This window comes from Heliconius melpomene, chromosome 14 (genome assembly GCF_056956725.1).
Source record: "Heliconius melpomene rosina isolate 202511_hmr_F chromosome 14, ASM5695672v1, whole genome shotgun sequence".
Lineage (NCBI taxonomy): Eukaryota > Metazoa > Arthropoda > Insecta > Lepidoptera > Nymphalidae > Heliconius > Heliconius melpomene.
Window position 1 is genome coordinate 2,547,632 of NC_140402.1, and position 20,736 is coordinate 2,568,367.

General features: G+C 35.4%; 1 protein-coding gene across 1 annotated transcript; it reads left to right on the forward strand.

Annotated features, from left to right (window-relative positions):
- The first annotated feature begins 1,581 nt into the window (after positions 1 to 1,581).
- On the forward strand, positions 1,582 to 20,486 carry LOC146531919 (uncharacterized). Its single transcript, XM_085197080.1, has 18 exons — positions 1,582 to 1,823; positions 2,103 to 2,214; positions 2,515 to 2,630; positions 2,764 to 2,834; positions 2,903 to 4,183; positions 5,541 to 5,610; positions 6,508 to 6,606; positions 11,085 to 11,215; positions 11,836 to 11,911; positions 12,018 to 12,086; positions 12,161 to 12,216; positions 12,458 to 12,555; positions 13,772 to 13,940; positions 14,369 to 14,531; positions 15,122 to 15,255; positions 15,574 to 15,754; positions 18,110 to 19,614; positions 19,935 to 20,486. Exons 1-18 carry the CDS (start codon positions 1,816 to 1,818, stop codon positions 20,309 to 20,311), a joined length of 4,716 nt encoding a protein of 1,571 aa, XP_085053206.1. The 5' UTR covers positions 1,582 to 1,815; the 3' UTR covers positions 20,312 to 20,486.
- Positions 20,487 to 20,736: the final 250 nt, after the last annotated feature.

Sequence of the window (20,736 nt, forward strand, 5' to 3'; positions counted from 1 at the left end):
TATTAACTATTACTTTATTGTATTTCTCTCTCTCTCTTTTTATTGTATTTATTTTGTGATCTATTTATTTTCAATAACAGTAATCACTTTAAATTTTTTCTACAATATTGAATAAGCTCGAGACGATCTCTCTCGTACTACAGAGAGTAACGAGATAGTTTTTTTTTTTTGCTTCACGTTGTATCCGGCACATATGCAAGGCAGAGGGAACCGCGCTAAGTCAATCTATTCTTCATTTTCCGCCCAATTTTCGAGACCTTGTGTGTTGAATGGAGGAAATCGACGTCGCGCTTTGCCTCATCACCAGAGCGTCATGCTAGAGCGAGGAAATTAAAATATCGAATGTTTTTCGAGTGGCAGTCGAACCCATAACCTGTCGCGTTTTTAGTCGCGCGCTTATGTCCCTGCGCCACGACTAGCCTCAGTTTTTTTTTTGATAATTATTTATTAACCAAATCTGTATAAAAAGTTAATATTAATCGGGGCTGTCCCCGATTTTTTTCGTGTTCATCTAATATTTTTCATTTTATAGTTATTTTAGTTATGGTAAGTAAATATAATACAGAGAATACTATCAAAAAGAATAATAGAAAATAGTTTATCTGTGAAGTGTGAAAGAGCTTGTCAAAGTTGTTGTAACTTAAAAGCAGGGCTTGTTAACGTTACCAATTCCCATTTAAATTAACGTTAATTCCATATAGATACTTAAGTATCGTTACAATTTAGTAGCGATACTTGGTAACTTAACGAAATAAAAACGTTTTAATAAAGTTAATTTTGCGTTAAATCTTAACGTCAAATTTAGTGTAACTTTAAAAGTAGCGGTATAAATCATCCTTTTATTTTGTTACTTTTATGCGACGTTGCCTTGTGTACAAGTCGCCGATCGACGTAAGGTCTCCCGCGTCCCGCCCTCTGAGCATCGTCACGAGGCCGTCGCAGCGCGGCACAAGGGTGTGACTGTAATGCGACGGTTGTGGGTTCGATCCCCACTCGAGGAAGTGAAATATTTATTTATGTTTATATTTCCATTTCTTCCTCTGATGTCGAGGCAAAGCGCGCCGTTGAGTTTTGCCACTCAATACGCAATCCCTTCAAAGTTCGCCAGAAAGTGGGGAATGGAGTGTCTTAACACTAGGATCCCTCCGCCTACCCTGCTCTGTTCGGGATACAACGTGAAGCTAAAAGAAAAAGGAATAAAGAAAGTTCCACAAAATATTTTTTATAATGATAATAATTTTATTAAAATTACCCATTTAAGTTTTATAAAATTAAATGCTTAACGATTGTCAAACCAGTGATGTACCTATATTCACAAAACAATCAAAACTTGGAATAGCAAAAGAAAATGCGACCGCAGTCGACGCAGTCTTACATACATTGGTACTGTTGCTATTAGACTAGAGCTATTAGAGAGCGACGGTAACAAAACTAGCTTATAACGATACTATTTTAACAATACCTAATGATATCGTGGATTTCAAGTTACCTATGCTTAACGATAAAATTATCTAAATATAAAGGTAAATATGGTAACGCTATTTATCAAGTATCGGTACCCGGCGTAACGATACTAAATTACCAACTTTTTAACGTTATTTCAAGCCCTGCTTGAAAGTAAGCCGGTTGTAGTTTTGTACGCTATGTTTTTTATTTTAAAACTATGAATTATACATTGAAAATTAATTAAAAATATAATCCAATTTATACTTTAGTCTTTAATGCCATCACATTTTTATGACAATAATTTAAACTACAATATTACTTTTACTCGGACGTTATCAAAATAAGCGGTGGCAAAATTTGCCCTCCAAAATGTCGGGGTAAGTTTATCAACTTGTACGTTGTGTAAAAAGTGTCTCAAGTCAATAGATTCTCTATTTAATGGGCTAAATACGTAATTAAAAAGAGGCAAAAATTAAAATATAGTATGATTAATTATTAAAAGCGAAAACAGTGTTTGTGTGTTCATTTTTTTATATCTAACTCCATGACTTATAATAATTTGCTTAATATTTAAATAATTTTAACAATTTTATTTAGTGTTATTATAATAATATAAATAAAACATCCAATTTCTATGTGTTATTTGGTTTTTACAGAAAAGCATATACTATGAGGGAAATGAAAACTATAGTAGATTATTTAGCTGAGCACAAAGCTTATCATGAAATCAAAGGGAGAAAGATGTGGATAGACTTACAAGATTCAAAGGTTTATTTTTTAATCTTTTTTTTTACTTTAAGCTACAAAAGTGTTTAGGAGAAACTTTTTATTTGAGAAATACTATGATATAGTGCTTATTTTATTTCTAATTTGATGAGAATAATTATTGAACAAAAAGTTTAATATTAATAATACAATAATAAGCATGTATGTATGCCTCCAGAATTTGATAAATATTTCATTTTTTTGAGTGAGGATGGATCCCACAACCAGTCACATTTACACTCACACATGTGTACCCCTGCACCATTCATGGTCTCTTTATTTTATCATTTAAATAAATTTTAGGTAACAAATAGAACCTGGCAGAGCCTGAAAGAGACCTTCATCAAGAGGATATTACCTAATATAAGTGATCCCTATTATAAACTGTCTACACAACAAATAACTAGCTTCAAACAAGGGTAAGGATATTATATTGCAGTAACATATTGTATATATGTATTAACACTAGTACACTCTGTCTGTGAATTGAAACTATGTGTTGTTTGTAATAATATCATATATCATAATGCTAACATAATATTTTTTGTATAGATATGATGTAGAAGCAAGGATTAATAACAGATTGGAGATTAGATCAGTCAGTCGGGACTCAAATACAGATGGTAAGCTAATATGTTACTCATGGTATTACTTGCACTTTTACTCTTGGTATAATCAAAAAAATTTACAGGAGAAATTCAAAAAAATTGTGGAGAAAATGAGAGCCATGACAACAAAACAGGTGAGGAATATAAACAAACAGATATAAGAGACTCCACAGAAACATTAGTTTTGGAAAACTATGAAGATCCTGATGCCGAGCAAGATAAAGGTCAAGGAACTAAGACACTTAGAGAATTGATAACTTATTCAGAACCATTGACGCCAATGCTTCAAGTAGTAATTGAGGACTATACAAGTGATGGTGATGGTTCCAATGATGAGCCTAAGATGCAAATAGTAGAGGCACCAGAATCGGACATAATACAAAGCAATGAGGAGTTAATAGAAGTACTGGAAGGTTCTGATGAAGAGAAAAGCAAAGGAAACAATGAAAGAATAGATAATGAAACTTCAAACAAAAGTCAAACTGAAATTCCAGAATCAACTAAGGAACAAACTACTGATAAAGACAATAATGGTGAATCGTCTATATTACTTGATACTGATATCCCTCCTAATAAAGAAGCTACCACACTTGAAAAAACAACAAATACTAAAGATAATCTTAACAGTCAGAGTAAATCAACTGAAAATATTTCAAACTCCACTACTGATACCTTTTTACCTGGCAACCAAGAAGCCCTGAATGACAAAGATAATAAAACAACGCATTCAGACAAAGCATTAGAAACTTTAAAGGTTACCAGCTCCAAACATGGGAAAAGGAGAGCAAATTCTCAGGAAGACCATACCACCAGCAAGAAAAAAATATTAGACAGTGACAGTGAAAAGAAAACTAATACAGATGTTGATACTCTTAAGAAAAAAAATAAAAAAATAGACCTAAAAAAACTTAAAATGAATGTAAAAAATCTTGTTGAAGAAACGCAGCAAAATGCCAAAAATGATAATCAGGAAGGTAGTAAATATAAAAATATATGTGGAGACGAAGAAATAGCACAGACTTCTAAAAATGTTGAAAATACACAAGAATTTGAGAATCCATGTTTAAAAAGCGTTAGTTTGTATGAAGAACAATTTTCAAACAAAAAATACTCAGATTCTGATAACACAAATGAAGAAGATATACAAGAAAAAAATAAAATGAACACAGATCCAAATAAAAAAGTAAACGCCGCCCCTAAAAATGTAACAGTATGCTCAGAAGTTAATGAAATAGTGGTACTGAAGTCTCATTCTGAATCTGTTAGTGATTCAGATAAACCGCCAGTGACGACTAAACAAGTGTCGGACAGAGTTCGTCAGCAAAGAGATCGCGCTTTAACAAATATGTTTGGATTTGCAAGTGGTAAGTTTATATTTTAATATGAAAGAAGAATCTTCATGTTGGATTTATTAACATAATTAGAAACATGGTGGTGGTTACTGATTGATAAAATATGGATTAAATTAACATTTTATTTGTTTACACACTTTAAGTTACCCATATTTTTTTGGAATTTGGATTGGATGGCCTGGAAGAGATTACTTTTAGTGTTAGGTCCTGCTTTGTGCAATTTTTGTGCATATATATAGTACGATTAAAAACAAGGTATCTTTCAAGCGTGTGATAAAGATTATATCTTTATCTCAAAAGAACTTCATACTTATAGCTACTTTATACTAAGTGCTAAAGGTCGGCTAGGCTAGGCAAATTAATAATTATTTATATAACAAATCCTATCTAGACTAGAGCCCACTCCGTATTGGCACAAGCGTGCGACTATAAATGCAACAGGTTATGGTTCAATTCCCACTGAGGAAAATGAAATACAAAATGTCAAACATCGGAAGTATCTTAATAGGAATGTAGTGTCTTAAGGCTAGGTTCTAAGGTTTCCTCTGCCTACAATACTATGTGCAAAAAGCAACGTGAAGTTAAAAAAATATTGTCCATATACGAAATTATTCGAAACTTTTTGGATTCGGTTATGGTTACAGACAGTTTATTTCAGATATTTGATAGTTTCGGTTACGAGTTCCGTAACCATATCGCCGACAGAATAAATTCAGAATCTACAACTATCAGTCACAAACTCAACAGTCAACTATGACACAGTAGTGACATCGTAACAGATAAATTATATGTCAATTATTTTTTAAATAATCTGGGGGCTATTCTTAAAAAATATTTTCACTAAAATTGTGGACTCTTTTGGCAATTACATTTAAATTATTAAACAAAATTATTTTGTAATATTGTTAAATTATACCCTAGATGAAGGATTACAGTCTAAAAAACGGCGAAAAAAATACGAGCACGTGCTCTTATTTGCGCCATACCAAACTAAGCCTTAATGCAATGACATAAGGTTGGGTTTTATTGAAATGATCTTATGTCATAAGTCTGTGTGTAATAATATACTGAATTGATGTTTATATTGACTGGTGCCATATTTTTAAGCCGTATCCTTTATCTTGTGTATAATTGATCGAAGGTAAATATCTAAATTTCAAATGGTTTTTTTTTTTATTAGATTCCCATTATAAATATGTCAATGTAAGGAAGTATTTATAAAAGACAAAACTTAATAAAAGGATGAATTTGGAGTGTAAAATGCCGGATTTTATACAAACTAATGTTATTTTTAGAATACAAAACATATTAAAGTTTTATGAAACATTTCATTTTAATCCAATAATATATCATTTTTAACACTTGCTAGGTGGAGTCAATAAAAATCGTAGAAGAACAAGTACTTTTCGAAAGCATGCAACAGTTCGTCGTAAGTTACAGTGAGTGTTGGTTTATTTTTTTAAACACATTTTTATAGAGCTCAACTACTTGTTTAAAAAAAATAGAAAGGAAATATTTAATATTATCATTTCTTTAATTGTGTCGAGACAAACGCAGTGTTGAGTTACGCCACCCAACATTCTATTCCTCCAGAATTCGCCGGCTAGTACGTCAAATAGCATCAAACTAAAAAAAAAAATTTTAAATATAATTTTAATAATAATAGAAAGCTGCAGCTTTTATTGTAAGTAGGTAATTAGAAAACCTATGTATGAATGTATGTACACTTATTGATGTATACAGGTGTAACGCCATCGACATTTCAACGGTTTGTCTGCGAGTGTGATAAATTAATGATTATTTATATTGATTGATTAATATTTTTTTCGCCTAATTAATATAAATAGGTTTTATTTAAATGTAATTCCGCAAATACTGAGATCCTGCGGGCATAAAATTCTTAGTTCCGCAAACACCGAGTTTGAATGTTGGGGGCTGCGGAATCGGAAACAATAACATTGCTTTATTATAGTATATTTAAAAATTATATATAACAATTAATAAACGTAAAATTTAAAAGTTTGCAAGAATAGATTGATGTTTTTTCCTCTTTCACGCATAAACTACAGAACGAATTTTCGTGAAACTACAGTAATTTACTTATTTATACAGGCTACAATTTATGTAAAGATTTTGTATAATTTGATTGTATACCTATATCAATAAGTAAAATCTAGCACAATTGTGAGCGGGTTGTTAATTATTAAATAAATAGATATAAATAATCCTCGAGATCTTACAGTCAAACTCATTAAGAGTTTTGTTTTCATAGTATAATTTCCTATGTATCTTCTATTGTACTAATAAATAAAAAAAAAAAAATCAATTTTTCACAGTAACATAAGTACAGAATCCAGTGAATGGACTTCTGATACCGGCTCGGAGTATGTGTCGCCGCCTCGTGGAAGAAAGAACATGCAAACAAGAAAATATTTGTTAGAATTTTTTATTATTTTTTACTTGTATATGTCATCGTGAGATTGCAAAAACCGTTAGTTCATAATTATTCTCGCGAAATTATAAACTATCCGAAGATTGTGAACTCTTTAAGTTTAGTAGTGTTTGAATTCAATGGTGAATTTTTGCGTTTGACAATGTCGGTTCACAATTTTTCGACAGTTTACAATTTCACAAAAAAAAATAATACCGTTAGTTTTTATAATCTTACGGTGACATATACACTCCGCTTTTCACTTTTCATAATATTGAGTTTTATTTTATTTATATTTTTTCATTGATTTAAAGTAAAACTTTTTAAATCTCGTAAACTTATTGCAAACAGTCATTGGTCTAGATCTGGCATAACGGCTTGATTTTCAAGCTGCGGCGCTCTGGCTTGCCATACTGTCTCATGCGCATCCTGCAGGATTTTCTGTCAAATAGATACTTCGCTATAAAGTAGAAGGAACTCTCTTCTCCCCCCGCCTCCTCCGCGCAGGCGTCCCCCAGGGTTCAACCCTCTCTTCTTCTTCCTCCTGGCATTAATCCCGGCTATTGCCAGGGTCTGCCCTCCTACTCAACCTACTCCACTTTGCACGGTCTTTTGCGTCCTCGGTGGTTAGACCATTGGCTCTCATGTCCTGCATCACGACATCCAGCCAGCGCTTCCTTGGGCGTCCAGGAGGTCTCACTCCAGGAACTGATATAGCAAGGCACTTGCATCCGACATAGTTCTTAGGCCGGCGCGTAACGTGGCTAAACCATCTCGGACGACGCTCTTGGAGCTTATCCGCTACGTCACGGACCCCAAGACTACCTCGAATGAATGTGTTGCGTATGCGGTCAGACCGCGTTACGCCGCACATCCACCTCAGCATCTACATTTCCGTGACGTGAAGCTCCTGAGTGTGCCGAGATAGTGCCGGCCAACATTCGCTGCCGTATGAAAGAACCGGTCGGATGATGCTCTTGTATATCAGCCCCTTGAGCTTGGGCGGTCGCAGACCACACCAGTGACCTCCCGCCATTTGGCCCAGGCAGCGCTTATCCGCCCTTGGACATCGTGATCGATGCCTCCAGACTCGTGCATAACGGATCCAAGGTACCTGAACTTCTCCGACTAACGGCTGGCTCAGGACCTATAAGGATGGTGCTCGAGTCCCGGCTCCCGCAGGCTCTCCCCTGCTCTCCCCTGTCTTCGACACATTTAGTTTAAGACCGCCGTTCTCAAGCGTACCCTTCCAGAGGTTCACTTTACGCTCCAGCGTCAGTCGGTTCTCGGCAATGAGAGCTATGTCGTCGGCATACATCATCAGCCATGGAGGCTGGTCCTGGATGTGAGCCGAGACAGTATCGAGCACTACATTGAATAAGAACGGACTAAGAGCCGAGCCCTGGTGAACCCCCACTGTAATCGGGAAGGGTCTAGTGTCGCCAACAGCAGTCCTAACCATAGAAGCGGAATCGTGGTACATGTCTCTGATAATCTCAATATAGGCCTCAGGGATCCCTTTGGATCGCAATGCCCACCAGATGCACTGACGAGGCACACAGTCAAAGGCCTTCTGCAGATCTAAAAAGGCCACATGCAGAGCTCTCCTTTTTTCCCTGTATGCCTCCATCAAAGTTCTGAGGGCGAAAATGGCGTCCATGGTGCCCGATCCTGGCTGAAATCCATATTGAGACTCAGAGATAGTACACTCTCGGCAGAGCCTGAGGTCGATCATGCGCTCGAAGAGCTTTATGGTATGACTCATAAGCTTAATGCCCCTATAACTACCACAATCTTGAACACTGCCCCTTCCTTTGTAAATAGGGGTAATGAAGCTAAGCCGCCACTGATGCGGCATCTTACCAGTGTTCAAGATATGGTTAAAAAGGTCAGTAAGCATGAGCACACCAAGAGAGCCCAACGATTTCCACGCTTCGATCGGAATGTCGTCAGGTCCCACCGCTTTTCCGTTCTTCATGCGTCGAAGGCAATTACGTGTTTCGTCAAGGGTTATCGGGGCAATAAGTCCGAGGTTAGGCGGTGGGTCGTGATGAAGACTGCATGGGTGCTGAGTATTCAGCAACTCCTGGAAGTAGCTTCTCCACCTCTCCTTCACAGAGGCATGACTACAGAGCAGCGTGCCCTGGGAATCTTTGACGCAAAGACATTTTGCGATATCTTGCGTCACTTTATCCCGGGAACGTGCCAGTTTGTAAATGAGCTTCTGCCCCTCCACAGTTTCAAGTTTATCATACAATGGTGACAAACTTTCACTGCGGGCTCTGGCTACAGCTCTTTTACAGGCACGTTTAGCTACTGTGTACTCCAGTCTGTCTTCAGGAGAGTTGGATTCCTGCCACTTCTTAAAGGCAGCCTTCTTTTCACGAGTCACCTCCTGCACCTCGTCATTCCACCACCATGTCTCCTTGTCGATGACACGTCCTCCCCTAGAAAGGCCAAGAACTCACCTGCCCGCCGCAATAATTGCCGACTGAGCCCGAACCCAAGCATCCTGAGCAGTCTCGGTGTTAGTCGAAATATCGTGACTTTTCACCTCTGCCAGGAAGTTGGTCTACATCGGTCCATTCAGCAACCACCACTTGATCCGAGGCCTACGTTTCTCGGCTACTTTCTTCTTCGGAGTGACGTTAAAGTCCATGACAAGAAGACGATGTTGGGCCGTTAGGCTTTCGCCTGGAATGACCTTACAGTTACTTACCCTGCCCATATGACACCGTCTGGTCAATAAGTAGTCTATTTGAGTTGAGTGGGACCCGCTCTTATACGTGATAAGGTGCTGAGAATTCTTTTGGAAGAACGTATTCACGACGGCCAGATCAGACGCAATACAGGTTCTCAGAATGTTTTCTCCCTCTGCATTGCGAAGACCGTGCCCAAAACCCCCGTGAACACGTTCATACGGCTCAGCAGCCTTACCGACGTGGCCGTTCAAATCCCCCCCAACTAAGACCACTTCGGTAGACGGCACAGCAAGTAGCACCCCTTCATACTGCTCCCAGAATGTCTCCTTTTCGGCCGCGCTACATCCCGCCTGGGGAGCATAGGCACTGATTAAGTTTGTGATAACGCCCTCAATCAGTACCCTCACTCGCATCAAGCGGTCGGAGCGACGGTCAACTTCAAGGAGCCCATTCTGAAGCTCTTCAGAAAGCACTACCGCTACACCGTTTCTACCCGAAGGTGACCCAGTGTATATAAGCCGGTAACCCTGTCCGATGTTACGGGACTTATTGCCCTTCCAGCGAGTTTCCTAGAGGAAAGCACACTGGACCCGACGTCTCATGAGTACATCTGCGAGTTCCCTGCATCGTCCGGTTAGAGAGCCAATATTCCACGTTGCAAAGCGGAGTTTTCGTCGGGGTACTTGCATCTTTAACCGTGCCCGTACTTGACACGGTAGCCCTTGCCTACTTGTCGCAGGTGTAGGGCGATGTGCCTGCGCGTCGTTATGCGGCGACGCCCTAGCCGTACCCAGTCTGTTGTTGGTTCGTTCCATGTTGTGGCTATTTGTGGTTTTCCTGGAGCGACTGCCGTGTTGCCTCCAAAAACCCCTTTGTGGGGAAAAACCGAGGGAAGAGGATAATAGAGGGGGATAGGATAGGTAAAGGAGGGAGCTGGAGAAAGGAGGAGGAGAGGGGGGGGGAGGACACCATTCTTACGGACTGGATGAGGATATAAGAGTGGCGGCTCGAGGATCCGGGGTCGCGTACCCGTATGCCCATAAACCAATATCGGACAGGTATTAGTCTGGACACCCTCTGGATGGGTTCAACCCTCTCTCCTATGTTATACGCGCTGTACACAAGAGACATACCTCGTACCAGTGATGTACACTTGGCTATGTACGCCGATGAAACCGACTTATACACTTCTACACATCTTCGCGTAACACACGCATAATAGCCGATCGACTTCAGAAAGCGGCCCGCGCACTTGGTGTGTGGTTCCGCCAATGGAGAATCGAGGTTAATCCAGAGAAGAGTAAAGGGATACTCTTCCTTCGCGCTCGTTCAGAGCAAATCTCTACCATCTATCTATTAGATAAGGACATTCCCTGGGAAAAAGAGGTCCAATATCTAGGTGTCACATTAGACTCTAGACTCTCCTTCAAACCCCACGTCACGAAAGCTTGCAATAGCTTGTGTAGCTTTCGCGCACACTAAGCTAGATCCCATGCAAAAGGTACAAAATAAATTCTTACGTATCGCATCAGGTTGTCCCTGGTTCGTGCGTAACGTCTACCTACATAGAGACTTTGAACTGGAATCGATTCACGAGCACTGCAAACGCTTAGCGAAGCGCTCAGTCAGTGGGAACATGTCCTTTTATATATATAGATGACTTAAGGTTTAACAATTGATATTTATAATTTTTTATAATCAATAATAAGTCAAATTGGTGTGCTTTCGAAAGTATGGAGTACTCATAATAAAACGAAAATTTCAATATTTATTATTTCAGAAAACCTAAATCGGCGCGCGTCTTATCACTTGAGGAAGAAGGGGGACTGTTCGTTATGTACGGAAAAAAGATATACCCCGTCGTGAAAGATGGAAAAATTTTTAAAAACTATGTATCTTTTACACCAGAAGGTATGTATTGATTTTTGGTGTTATTTTTTTATCTTAAAAAATATTTCTTGGAGCAACGTGTAGAATCGAGAAAATGCAGAAGTCAGAAACTATTTTTTTTTTTTAAGAATTCAACTGCTTCAGATGTAATATTAAATTGGGCTGATAGATTTGCGGCATTCCATTGTTATTATTGTTGCTAGAAGCCAGCCAGCCAGAAATATTTATTAAAATGTATATTTTCATTTCTTCGCTCTGGTGTCGGGGCAAAGCTAGGCGTTGAGCCATTCCGTAACTCAACATGCTATGCCTCCAGAATTCGGCGGTGCCTGTGGCTGGGGAAAGGAGTGTCTTAACACTAGGTTCTCTCTTTGTGCGGGATACAGCGTGAAGCGTGATAAGAAAAAAAACACATTTTAAAAAAAACTCACTCAGCACAATCCAATATAATAATTTGAATGACAGAAATAAAATTTATGATATCTTTATATCTGTATTAGCGTTGTACCTGTATAGGTATTACACGTTATTTGGGTATAAATTATATTCTTCGAATTACCTATATATGTATACTATTGCTTGCCTTGCTTCCGTTTTCTAACACTATAGTAATGTTTAATGATGAATTCTTCTGTTCTCAGATGACGTCGATCCGGAGGAATCATACTGGAAACTGAAATATGTTGAAGAAAAGAAAAGGACAGCCGAGCTCACAAAGTAATTTTATTTTATCTTTTTTTTATAAAATTCTACTTTATTTTGAATTTTTTGTCAATTAAAATTTTACTACAAATTGGAATTGTATTAAAAAAATAAATTACAGATTATTAAACCAAGTAAAAGATAAGAATGATCAAGAAAAAAGAATTCCAGAAGTGCCATCAACATCAGTGTGAGTGTTTTTAATATAATTACTAAAAAAGTTATTTATTTCGGGAAAACCAAATTTACCAAAATATTTTTCAGTCACACAGATTACATTCCAAGTCCCGTCAAAAGAGAAGGCGACAAAATTGCTTCAGGTAAATTTTTTTTTTTTTATATTTACACACTTTTATTTTATATTGTAGTGAAAAGATATCTTTACCTTTTACGTACATTTCTAGACTATGTTTTAATACCTAGGCCAAAGTAAATAATACAATACACATTCTTTTCATTCTTTGAATCCTTAAATCCTTTTTAATTTTGACAACTGTTTATGTTCTTTTCCACTAAAGTATTATTTTGTATTCTCCTAATATTTTTTAATACTTTTTTCAGACAATATGGTTGTGCCAGTCAAAGCAGCTCAAATGAATAAAGTAGAAGCAGGTGCAGAGGAAAAGACTGTCAAAGTGAAATTCACCAAAAATAATGAGGCAAATATAATCAAATAATTTCAAATACTTTTATTTCATAATTATAGGCATACTAGCGGACGCGCGCAGCTTCGCCTGCTTTTTATTGCTTAGGGGTGAATTCTAATAAACCATGAAACACGTGTTCAATGAAATATTTTTAAGAGTCTCAATTTCAAGTTTTATAAAAATCAGTGGCTATTTAAAGATTTTTCCATACAAACTTTCAACCCCTTATTGGCACCCTTAGGGGGTAAATTCTAAAAAACCGTGAAACACGTCTAAAAGTCTGAATTTAAATTTTTATAAAAATCGGTGTCGATTTAAGTTTTTTTCCATAAAAACTTTCAACCCTTTAGGGTTAAAATTTTTCAAAATCCCTTCTTAGTGGATGTCCAGATTACGAAAGTAAACATCTGTCCAAATTTCACGTTTCTACCGTCAGCGGTTACGGCTATGCGTGCGTCTTACCTCAGTCAGTGAGGACCAGTCTTTTTATATATTTAGATAATAATATCTTTATTTTCTTTATTTAAACATTTATAAGATATACGATAGTTGGTTGAGGTACTGTCCTCATAGATAGGTCACAAAGTAGCCCGTAGTAAAGAGTAACAGTGCCGTGTCCCACAAGGGGTACTAAATGAAGTGTTCCTTTAAATATACGAGTTACAAGTCTTAATATACATAATATATTATAACCTAATTATCTCTTTAATATTATAAATATTTTGGTGTGTGTATAAGATGTGTGTGCGCGTCTGTGTGTGTGTGTATCATCAAACATAATATGTGTACTGATATAATTTATACATAGTAAGTTTTTAAGTTTGAATAGCGAGGCCGTCGCAGGAGCACAAGCGGACGACTGGGGACGGGTTCGAAACGGGTGGAATTCAAATTTTTAATTTAATTTCTTCTTTCTTGTAACTAAGCAACACGCAAGGCCTCAAGAATTCGGCAAAATTGTGGGCAATAAGTTTCTGAATGGGGAACAGAGTGTACTAACACTAGGTTCCCTCTGCCTGCACCCAGCGATGTGTGGGATATAGCGTTAAACTATTTTTTCTTTTTTCATTTTCTCGAGTGGGGACCCACGACCAGTCGCGTTTACAGTGATACACTTGTCATTTTTTTATTTTCCCATTTTCATAGTTTTAATAAATATTTTCTTATATTATCAATATAATATAAGAAATAATTACAATAAATTTACCCTATTTCTCTATCATACCAGGAAGTGCAGCTTGAAGGGCACTGGTCCCACGTAAACCCAGTTTTAGCTCAAGTACTGCAATTACTGCAAAAGGAACCCGAGTCGCTGGGACAAAGGCCAAACCCCAAAAGAGAATCTTTGTCTGAAGTATCTAGTGCTAAGTCTTCTTCTGTAATTGTTAATGAACAAGGTATGTTTAAGTAATACAATATATACATTGTATTGTTTTGTATCTCAATGCATATCAAGCCAGGATTTTGATTGATCTGTATGAGAAAATATATATCTTTTAATATTAATATTCATCATTAGTATAGTTAAACGGGTAGTAGTAATATTATATTTTTTTTATAGTATTCCTGTCATCTATTACATACCATAGAGTAGATTGCATGTTGTGGAAACTGAGAAATGAATGAAATTTGAATTGAGTGAGATTGAAGCCCACTGCCCACGGCCCAAGCCCACTATCGTATATGTACCATAGTGGCAGTGGGCTTCAATCTCACTCAATAACACTAACTTCAATGTTTTTAAATTCTATTTTTATTTGCTTTAATACTTTCCTTTTCTGTATGTAATAATGACAGTCATTGTCTACATGAAAACTATTTTTAGATGAACCTGGAAGAGTTAACAAATTGGAGAATGAAATTTTCAAAGAGATTGAACAAACCGAAAAGGAGGTCCCATTTGTAGAGAAGGCATCGACATCCAACGAAAGTCTTCCTAAACCTGAAGACAGAAATGTCACTAAATCGGAAGAAAATGTTACGAAACGGTAACACAATCGTTCATATAAATACATTTTATTTTCTCCATACATTTGAATATCCAAATATTACTTTTATCTTTAAAATTAAGTACAACATTTAGTCTGACTAATTACATAACTGTAAAACTGAAATAAAGTATTTTGATTCCCGTTGTAGCGCAGAAGCACAAGCGTGTAACTGTGTGTTTAATATTTTCATTTCTTCATTTATTTAGTTGAACCTCTGTTCTTATAGAGAAATATATCCTATAGAGATAATTTAACTTTAGCTAACTTCATTTCTATATTTTTTTTTGAGTGAGTGTAATGCGACGGTTGTGGGTTTGATCCCTAATCGAGGAAATAAAATATTTATTTACATTTATATTTTCATTTCTTCGCTCTATTGTCGAGGCAAAGAGCGACGTTAAGTTCCGCCACTCAACATGCACAGCCTCCAGAATTTTGCGAAATGTGGAGAACGGGGTGCCTTAATACTAGGTTCCCTCGGTCTGACCTGCTGTGTGCGGGATACAGCGTGATGCTGATAAAAAAATAAAAAACATAAAATTTATTCATATGCATTATACATATAATGCATATGACTAAATTTGTAGCAAAGGAAGGCCGAGAAAATCTCCAACGAACCAAACTGCAAAAGCTCCAGCGAAGAAATCTAAACTCAATTTAGATGTTGAGGAAGAAAAACCTATTGCTGCAAGAAGAACACCGCGGACGCCCAAAAAACCAGGTTTGCATATATTATTTATAAATTTCTTTTTAGTTTATTTTTTTCGAGTGTGTTAGAATTTTCATTCCTTTTTTTATTTAAATAAAAAAATTAGAAATGACGACCTGTCTTATTGCTTACCCTTTTTCATTTCTGTTTATGGGATTTTTCTCAACTGTATTGTACTTTTGTTTTTTTTTGTAACTAGGGTTGTATACCATTTGTATTGGTTTTCAGTTCTTAATCAAATTTCATTTTCAAATTATAGCATTTTTACTTTGTCATAATGTAATTTATATGTTTCCTTTTATAAGATTTTTTATATATTCCTATTTACAGAAAATAATAACATTAAGGCAAACAGCACTCCGAAAACACGACAAAGTACACCTAATAAAATGAAGCAAAGTAACATAATCGAGGATAGTCAAGCTAAGTACAAATTGCCTTCCCCAAACAAAAATACAACAACATCAAATGGAAAAGAAGTGAAAAACACAAGACTAAGAAAATCTAACAGGTAGTGAGTGGACATCTGTTCTCTTATATTATCTGTGGCAAATTAATATTGTCAGTGTTATGGTACATCACTATTGTTCCTTTTTTTAGCTTTTACCATTATTTTCTTTATAAATGTTGCTCTTTTATTTTCACCAATCATTATTGCCGAGGCCGTTGTAGCGCAGCGGTATATTGCCTTGAAAATAAAAAATATGGTTGTGGGTTTGATTTCCATTTGTAGAAACAAATCATTTTATACAATATTTATATTACCGTTTCCTTATTATAACACTACTACATATTTTTTTCTTTTCTTTTCTTGTGTTTTCAATATTTAATCTAGTCATGTGTACAATGTTTAGTTGTATCTCAGCAACTTCGAATATAATAATGAATAGTCATCATCAGCCTGTCGACGCCCACTACTGGACATAGGCCTCTCTATCTCATATTGTTAATATTATTATATTCGTATTGGGTATTGTAATTTTATTAATTTATTATTAACCTGCCGTCTTCTCCTGCCTAAACTATATGGTTTTTTTGGTATCTATACAGTTCAACACTAAATAAAGTTATGGATTTTGCTTGATTTTGCTGGCGAAAAATGTCGAATTTAATAGAAAAATATTTGGTTATTTCATATTTATTTGGGCAGGTAGATACTCGCGTGCGGTAAGCGCAGACTTTCGGCATAAAAAGTAGCCTATATTTTGCTCCACAACCCGTTCAATCTTTCAAAGAAAGTCTCATAAACATCAGTTCAGTTGTTCCAAAGATTAGTTCGGACAAACAGAAAGACAGACCAACAAACATTTTAAAATCATTAGTCAACGGTTTAGTATCATGTAAATAACTATGTATATGCACTTGACATAGTGCAGTTGTTTTGAATTACTAATAAAGTTTTTCCTATAGTTTTTCAATTGTTTTTGTTTTTTAATTATATACTTTAAAAATCAATTCTGACAAAATATATATCTTGGTATTATAGTGATGTACCATAGTCGTAATCGAAACTTTAGTATTTAAATTCTTAATAGTACAACACTAGAGTTATTGAGTAAGGATTTATTTTTAATCATATCAAATTAATGAAATACGTTAAAAGTGAAATTGATAGATTCAAACACATACATTGTTTGCAATTCTTTTGTAAAGAATAATTAAGGTATGTTACACCAAGCTATCGAAAGTTGACGATAAATTTACAATTGACTTATTTTATATCAATCAATCGACTTGTTACTTTTAGTTACGTTTTAGTTTCTTGTCTTAAACTATTTATTTTCTTTTTTTTAAATTTAATTAATTTTATAACCTTTACATATTATTAACATCTATCTAATTTGACATTGATTTTAACATTTGTCTAAATATATATATATATATATATATATAATGCTTTTGCATTACTTTATCGATAACTTTGTGTAACTTAGATATATAGTTAATATAGATGGGGAGCCCACGATGCTAACACGGGATTTGCTCGAGCGCCATAGAGACTTATTGGGCTTAAATGATACTCTTTTCGTCACTCATATTGTCAGATTAGTGGAATATACACGATTTAGCATGTAACTAACATAGTGTACCTTAAGCTAACGCGCTCGAGGATTTCAAATGATCATTTTTTTTTCCGAATCTTTTTTTTTCTGATCCTTTATCTTAGACGGGCGGCCATATATATGGAGCACATATTTAGGGGGAGTATGTAGCCGAGTGCAAGGAATTCCCCAGTATATTAATCTACCACGCTTTAGTAAATCCCGAAAGTCTCCTCCTCGGCTCCTCTACCATTAATAAATAATATAATTAAGCAAATCGTGAGAAATTATGTTTTAGTCCCAAATTGTTACTTACATTGACTATTTTAAATTAACTTTTCTAGTAATGTTTGTCTTAAAGCATTCTTCCATTTATTTTTAAATTAAAAATAAATATTTTATAAAAACTTTGTATTTTTTATGCTACACTTAAGCAGTAGTTAAAGAGCTAGACACCAACTACCATTTATCAAATGGGAGCAGGTAATATAAAAAATAAATGTATTAACATGCAAATGTTTTTTTATTTATCATCTTTCACATTTAATATCATATTACATATACACACTTATTATATTTATTTTGTTATAAATATATAAAACATATATATGTATATAATATAATGTAATTCTATGTAATAATAATATACATTTGTTATATGATATAAATATCTTATTTTACGCATGTGTACATGATAGTTAACCTGCTTCCATTGAGTTTAATTTAACACTTAACTTGCTTTGTCTTGTCGCACTTTAGCTTCTGCATTTTGAGTGCACGTAATGCATCGTTGCTGATTGCTTCATATATATTTCTTTCAACAGTCCCACATCCTTCAAATTATACACATCTTTGGACATCGCATACAATTCTGCTGACAGTACTCATGGATATTGTGATTCGGATCCAAGTCCATTGAGGATATCAGTACGCAAAAAGAAAAGACTTAGCTACACATGTCCTACTTATAAACCTAAATATAGAGTTAGAAATCGAAGTACGTTCCTTCCATCCCTTACTGAGGATGATTCTAGTAACTCTTATCAAGGTACCGTAAAAAGTGTCACTTTTGAAAATTCTTCGTTATCATCCAATATTTACAAATCTGAATCATATCAACTTCTAATGAACAATAATATGTCGTTGTTTAACAAAAACACAACTCAAAAGTTGGAAATAATTAATGAAATCGATCCAGTCTCACAAGAAACACAAATAATGACAGACGAAAACAATGAAATTGTGTTTGATTTGGAAGATAAAAGTAGTTCAGAACGAAGAGATGCTATTTCTATAACAAATACAGATAGTCAGTCTAGTAACATGACGTTACCCACATCACCTGTTTTATCCATTGTTGAAAATATATCGATAAATAAAAGTATTGTTGACAATTTGGCTTTCAATGAGGATGTATATATGATAGATAACGACTGCACAAGTAAGGTCATTCTCAATAACTTAATGAGAACTGGAGTTGATGCGTCCATACCTTTGATGCAACAAAAATGTAATATAAATTCGACAATGCAGGATGGAATGGAATACCACTATAATATAAGTTCACCTGTAATATCTGTTGTTTCCGAATCGCTTCTGAACAAAATTAACACTGTCAACATAGAAGATCCGATTTCTGATAGCATTAATGATAAGCTCAAGGATCTAATTTTAGAAAGTAATAAAAAGGGTAGAAAAAGGAGATTTAGTTTGGATAAAAACATGGAACAAGATGAAAACGAAAACACTGACACCAAAAAAACTAAGACTAAAAAACGAAGCTCGACACCCCGAAAACGTCAACGTACCCGCAAATTGAAATTTGCCCAAAATGAACCGTGCATTGAGGAAGAACATATGGAAACATGTTCACAAATTAGCCGCAAGTCTTGCCCACCTGTTGTGCAACCGTTTGACGAAATCAATAACAATAACGATCTCAGTGTAACACTTGAAACTAATAATGATAAACCGAAAACGAAAAGTAGGAGAAAGAAAGATATAATTAAAGTTAAAATTTCTAAACCAAAGAAAAAATCAAATGAAAGTGTACAAAAAAAGCAAAGTTACTCCCAAATCGATAGTGGTATTAATGATTCAGAATTTATTCACCTTCAGATTTCGGAGGACAGTGTAGACTTGATCCACAATCACTCGGAAACTTGTGTGAATGCCAATGAATGCTTAGAACCGAGTATAGAAGTGATAGAGAACCAAAAATCTATCATATCCATCGATTCATCGTATGCTGATAACTCCGACATTCACGAAAAATTATCACAAGAACTATACTGTACTGATGCCCAAGATGGAACACAAATGAATATAGGTTAGTAATTTTGTTTTCTGAAATCATAAGTGCACATTTTACTCCCAATACTTTTTATTTTACTTAATTATATCTCTCGACTCGAGGAGATGAAATATTTATTTAAATTTATATTTCCATTTCTTCGCTCTGGTTTCGAGGCAAAGCGCCGCGTTGAGTTCCATCACTCAACATGCACTGCCTCCAGAATTCGGTTGAAAATGGGGAACAGTGTCTTAAGACTAAGGTCTCCCTGCCTACAGTTCTATGTGTGGGATACAGCGTGAAGCTGAAAAAAAAATTAAAATAATATTTAACAAAATCTTTGCTTTTCCTTTCAGCTATTTCCGACAATAATTTAAGATATGAAAGCGCTACAGCTACTATATTTCACACGCCATTAGGTAGCTTGTCTCCACCCTGTAGTCTTTTTACTGAAGACCTTTCTGATGAACCACTAAGTCAAGCGAACCGTAATACGAAATGGTATCTTTTTTCTGAAGATGAAACCACCAATACTTTCGATATTGGCCAAATCGGAGGCCAATCAAGCGCTGGAGCGAATTTAAACCAAATATTCCCAATTACGTGTTCTGTACCAAACTTGTCTACCATAACAGAAATATCTAAGGACAATGACGAAAACACAAGAAAATTCAGTGAAGGCACGAATTCCAGAAATGATATAGATTTACAAAGTTTATTTACTAAGTATTAATTTGCATTGTTTTGTCTTTGTTTGTGTGTTTTTTAATAAATAATTTGTGTTATCTATTGTAATTAATACTATTTATGGTGCTGTGCTTTTTTCTGTAAGTGATTTCAATTATCGTTTGTAAAATAGAATGATGTACATTTTGATGATAATAAATTCAAATTCAAAATATTGTTTATCCAAATAGACTATTATTATAAGCACTTTTAAATCGTCGAATAAACATATGAATAAAAAGCTACCACCGGTTCGGGAGGCAGTTCTGCTGAGAAGAGCCGGCAAGAAACTCAACAGTTGCTCTTTTGTATAATTTGATTTTTTATTTATTTTTTTACTTTTAGGGTAGGCACTGGGAACCTATTGCTAAGAAGTATCTTATGCCTCAAATATTGGAGAATACAGTAGTCCCCAATATATTATTATTAGAG

Coding starts and splice junctions, on each gene's coding strand:
- LOC146531919 (XM_085197080.1), top strand. Junction 15,256..15,573: donor GCGGACGCCCAAAAAACCAG/GTTTGCATATAT, acceptor TCCTATTTACAG/AAAATAATAACATTAAGGCA. Junction 19,615..19,934: donor TGGAACACAAATGAATATAG/GTTAGTAATTTT, acceptor TTTTCCTTTCAG/CTATTTCCGACAATAATTTA.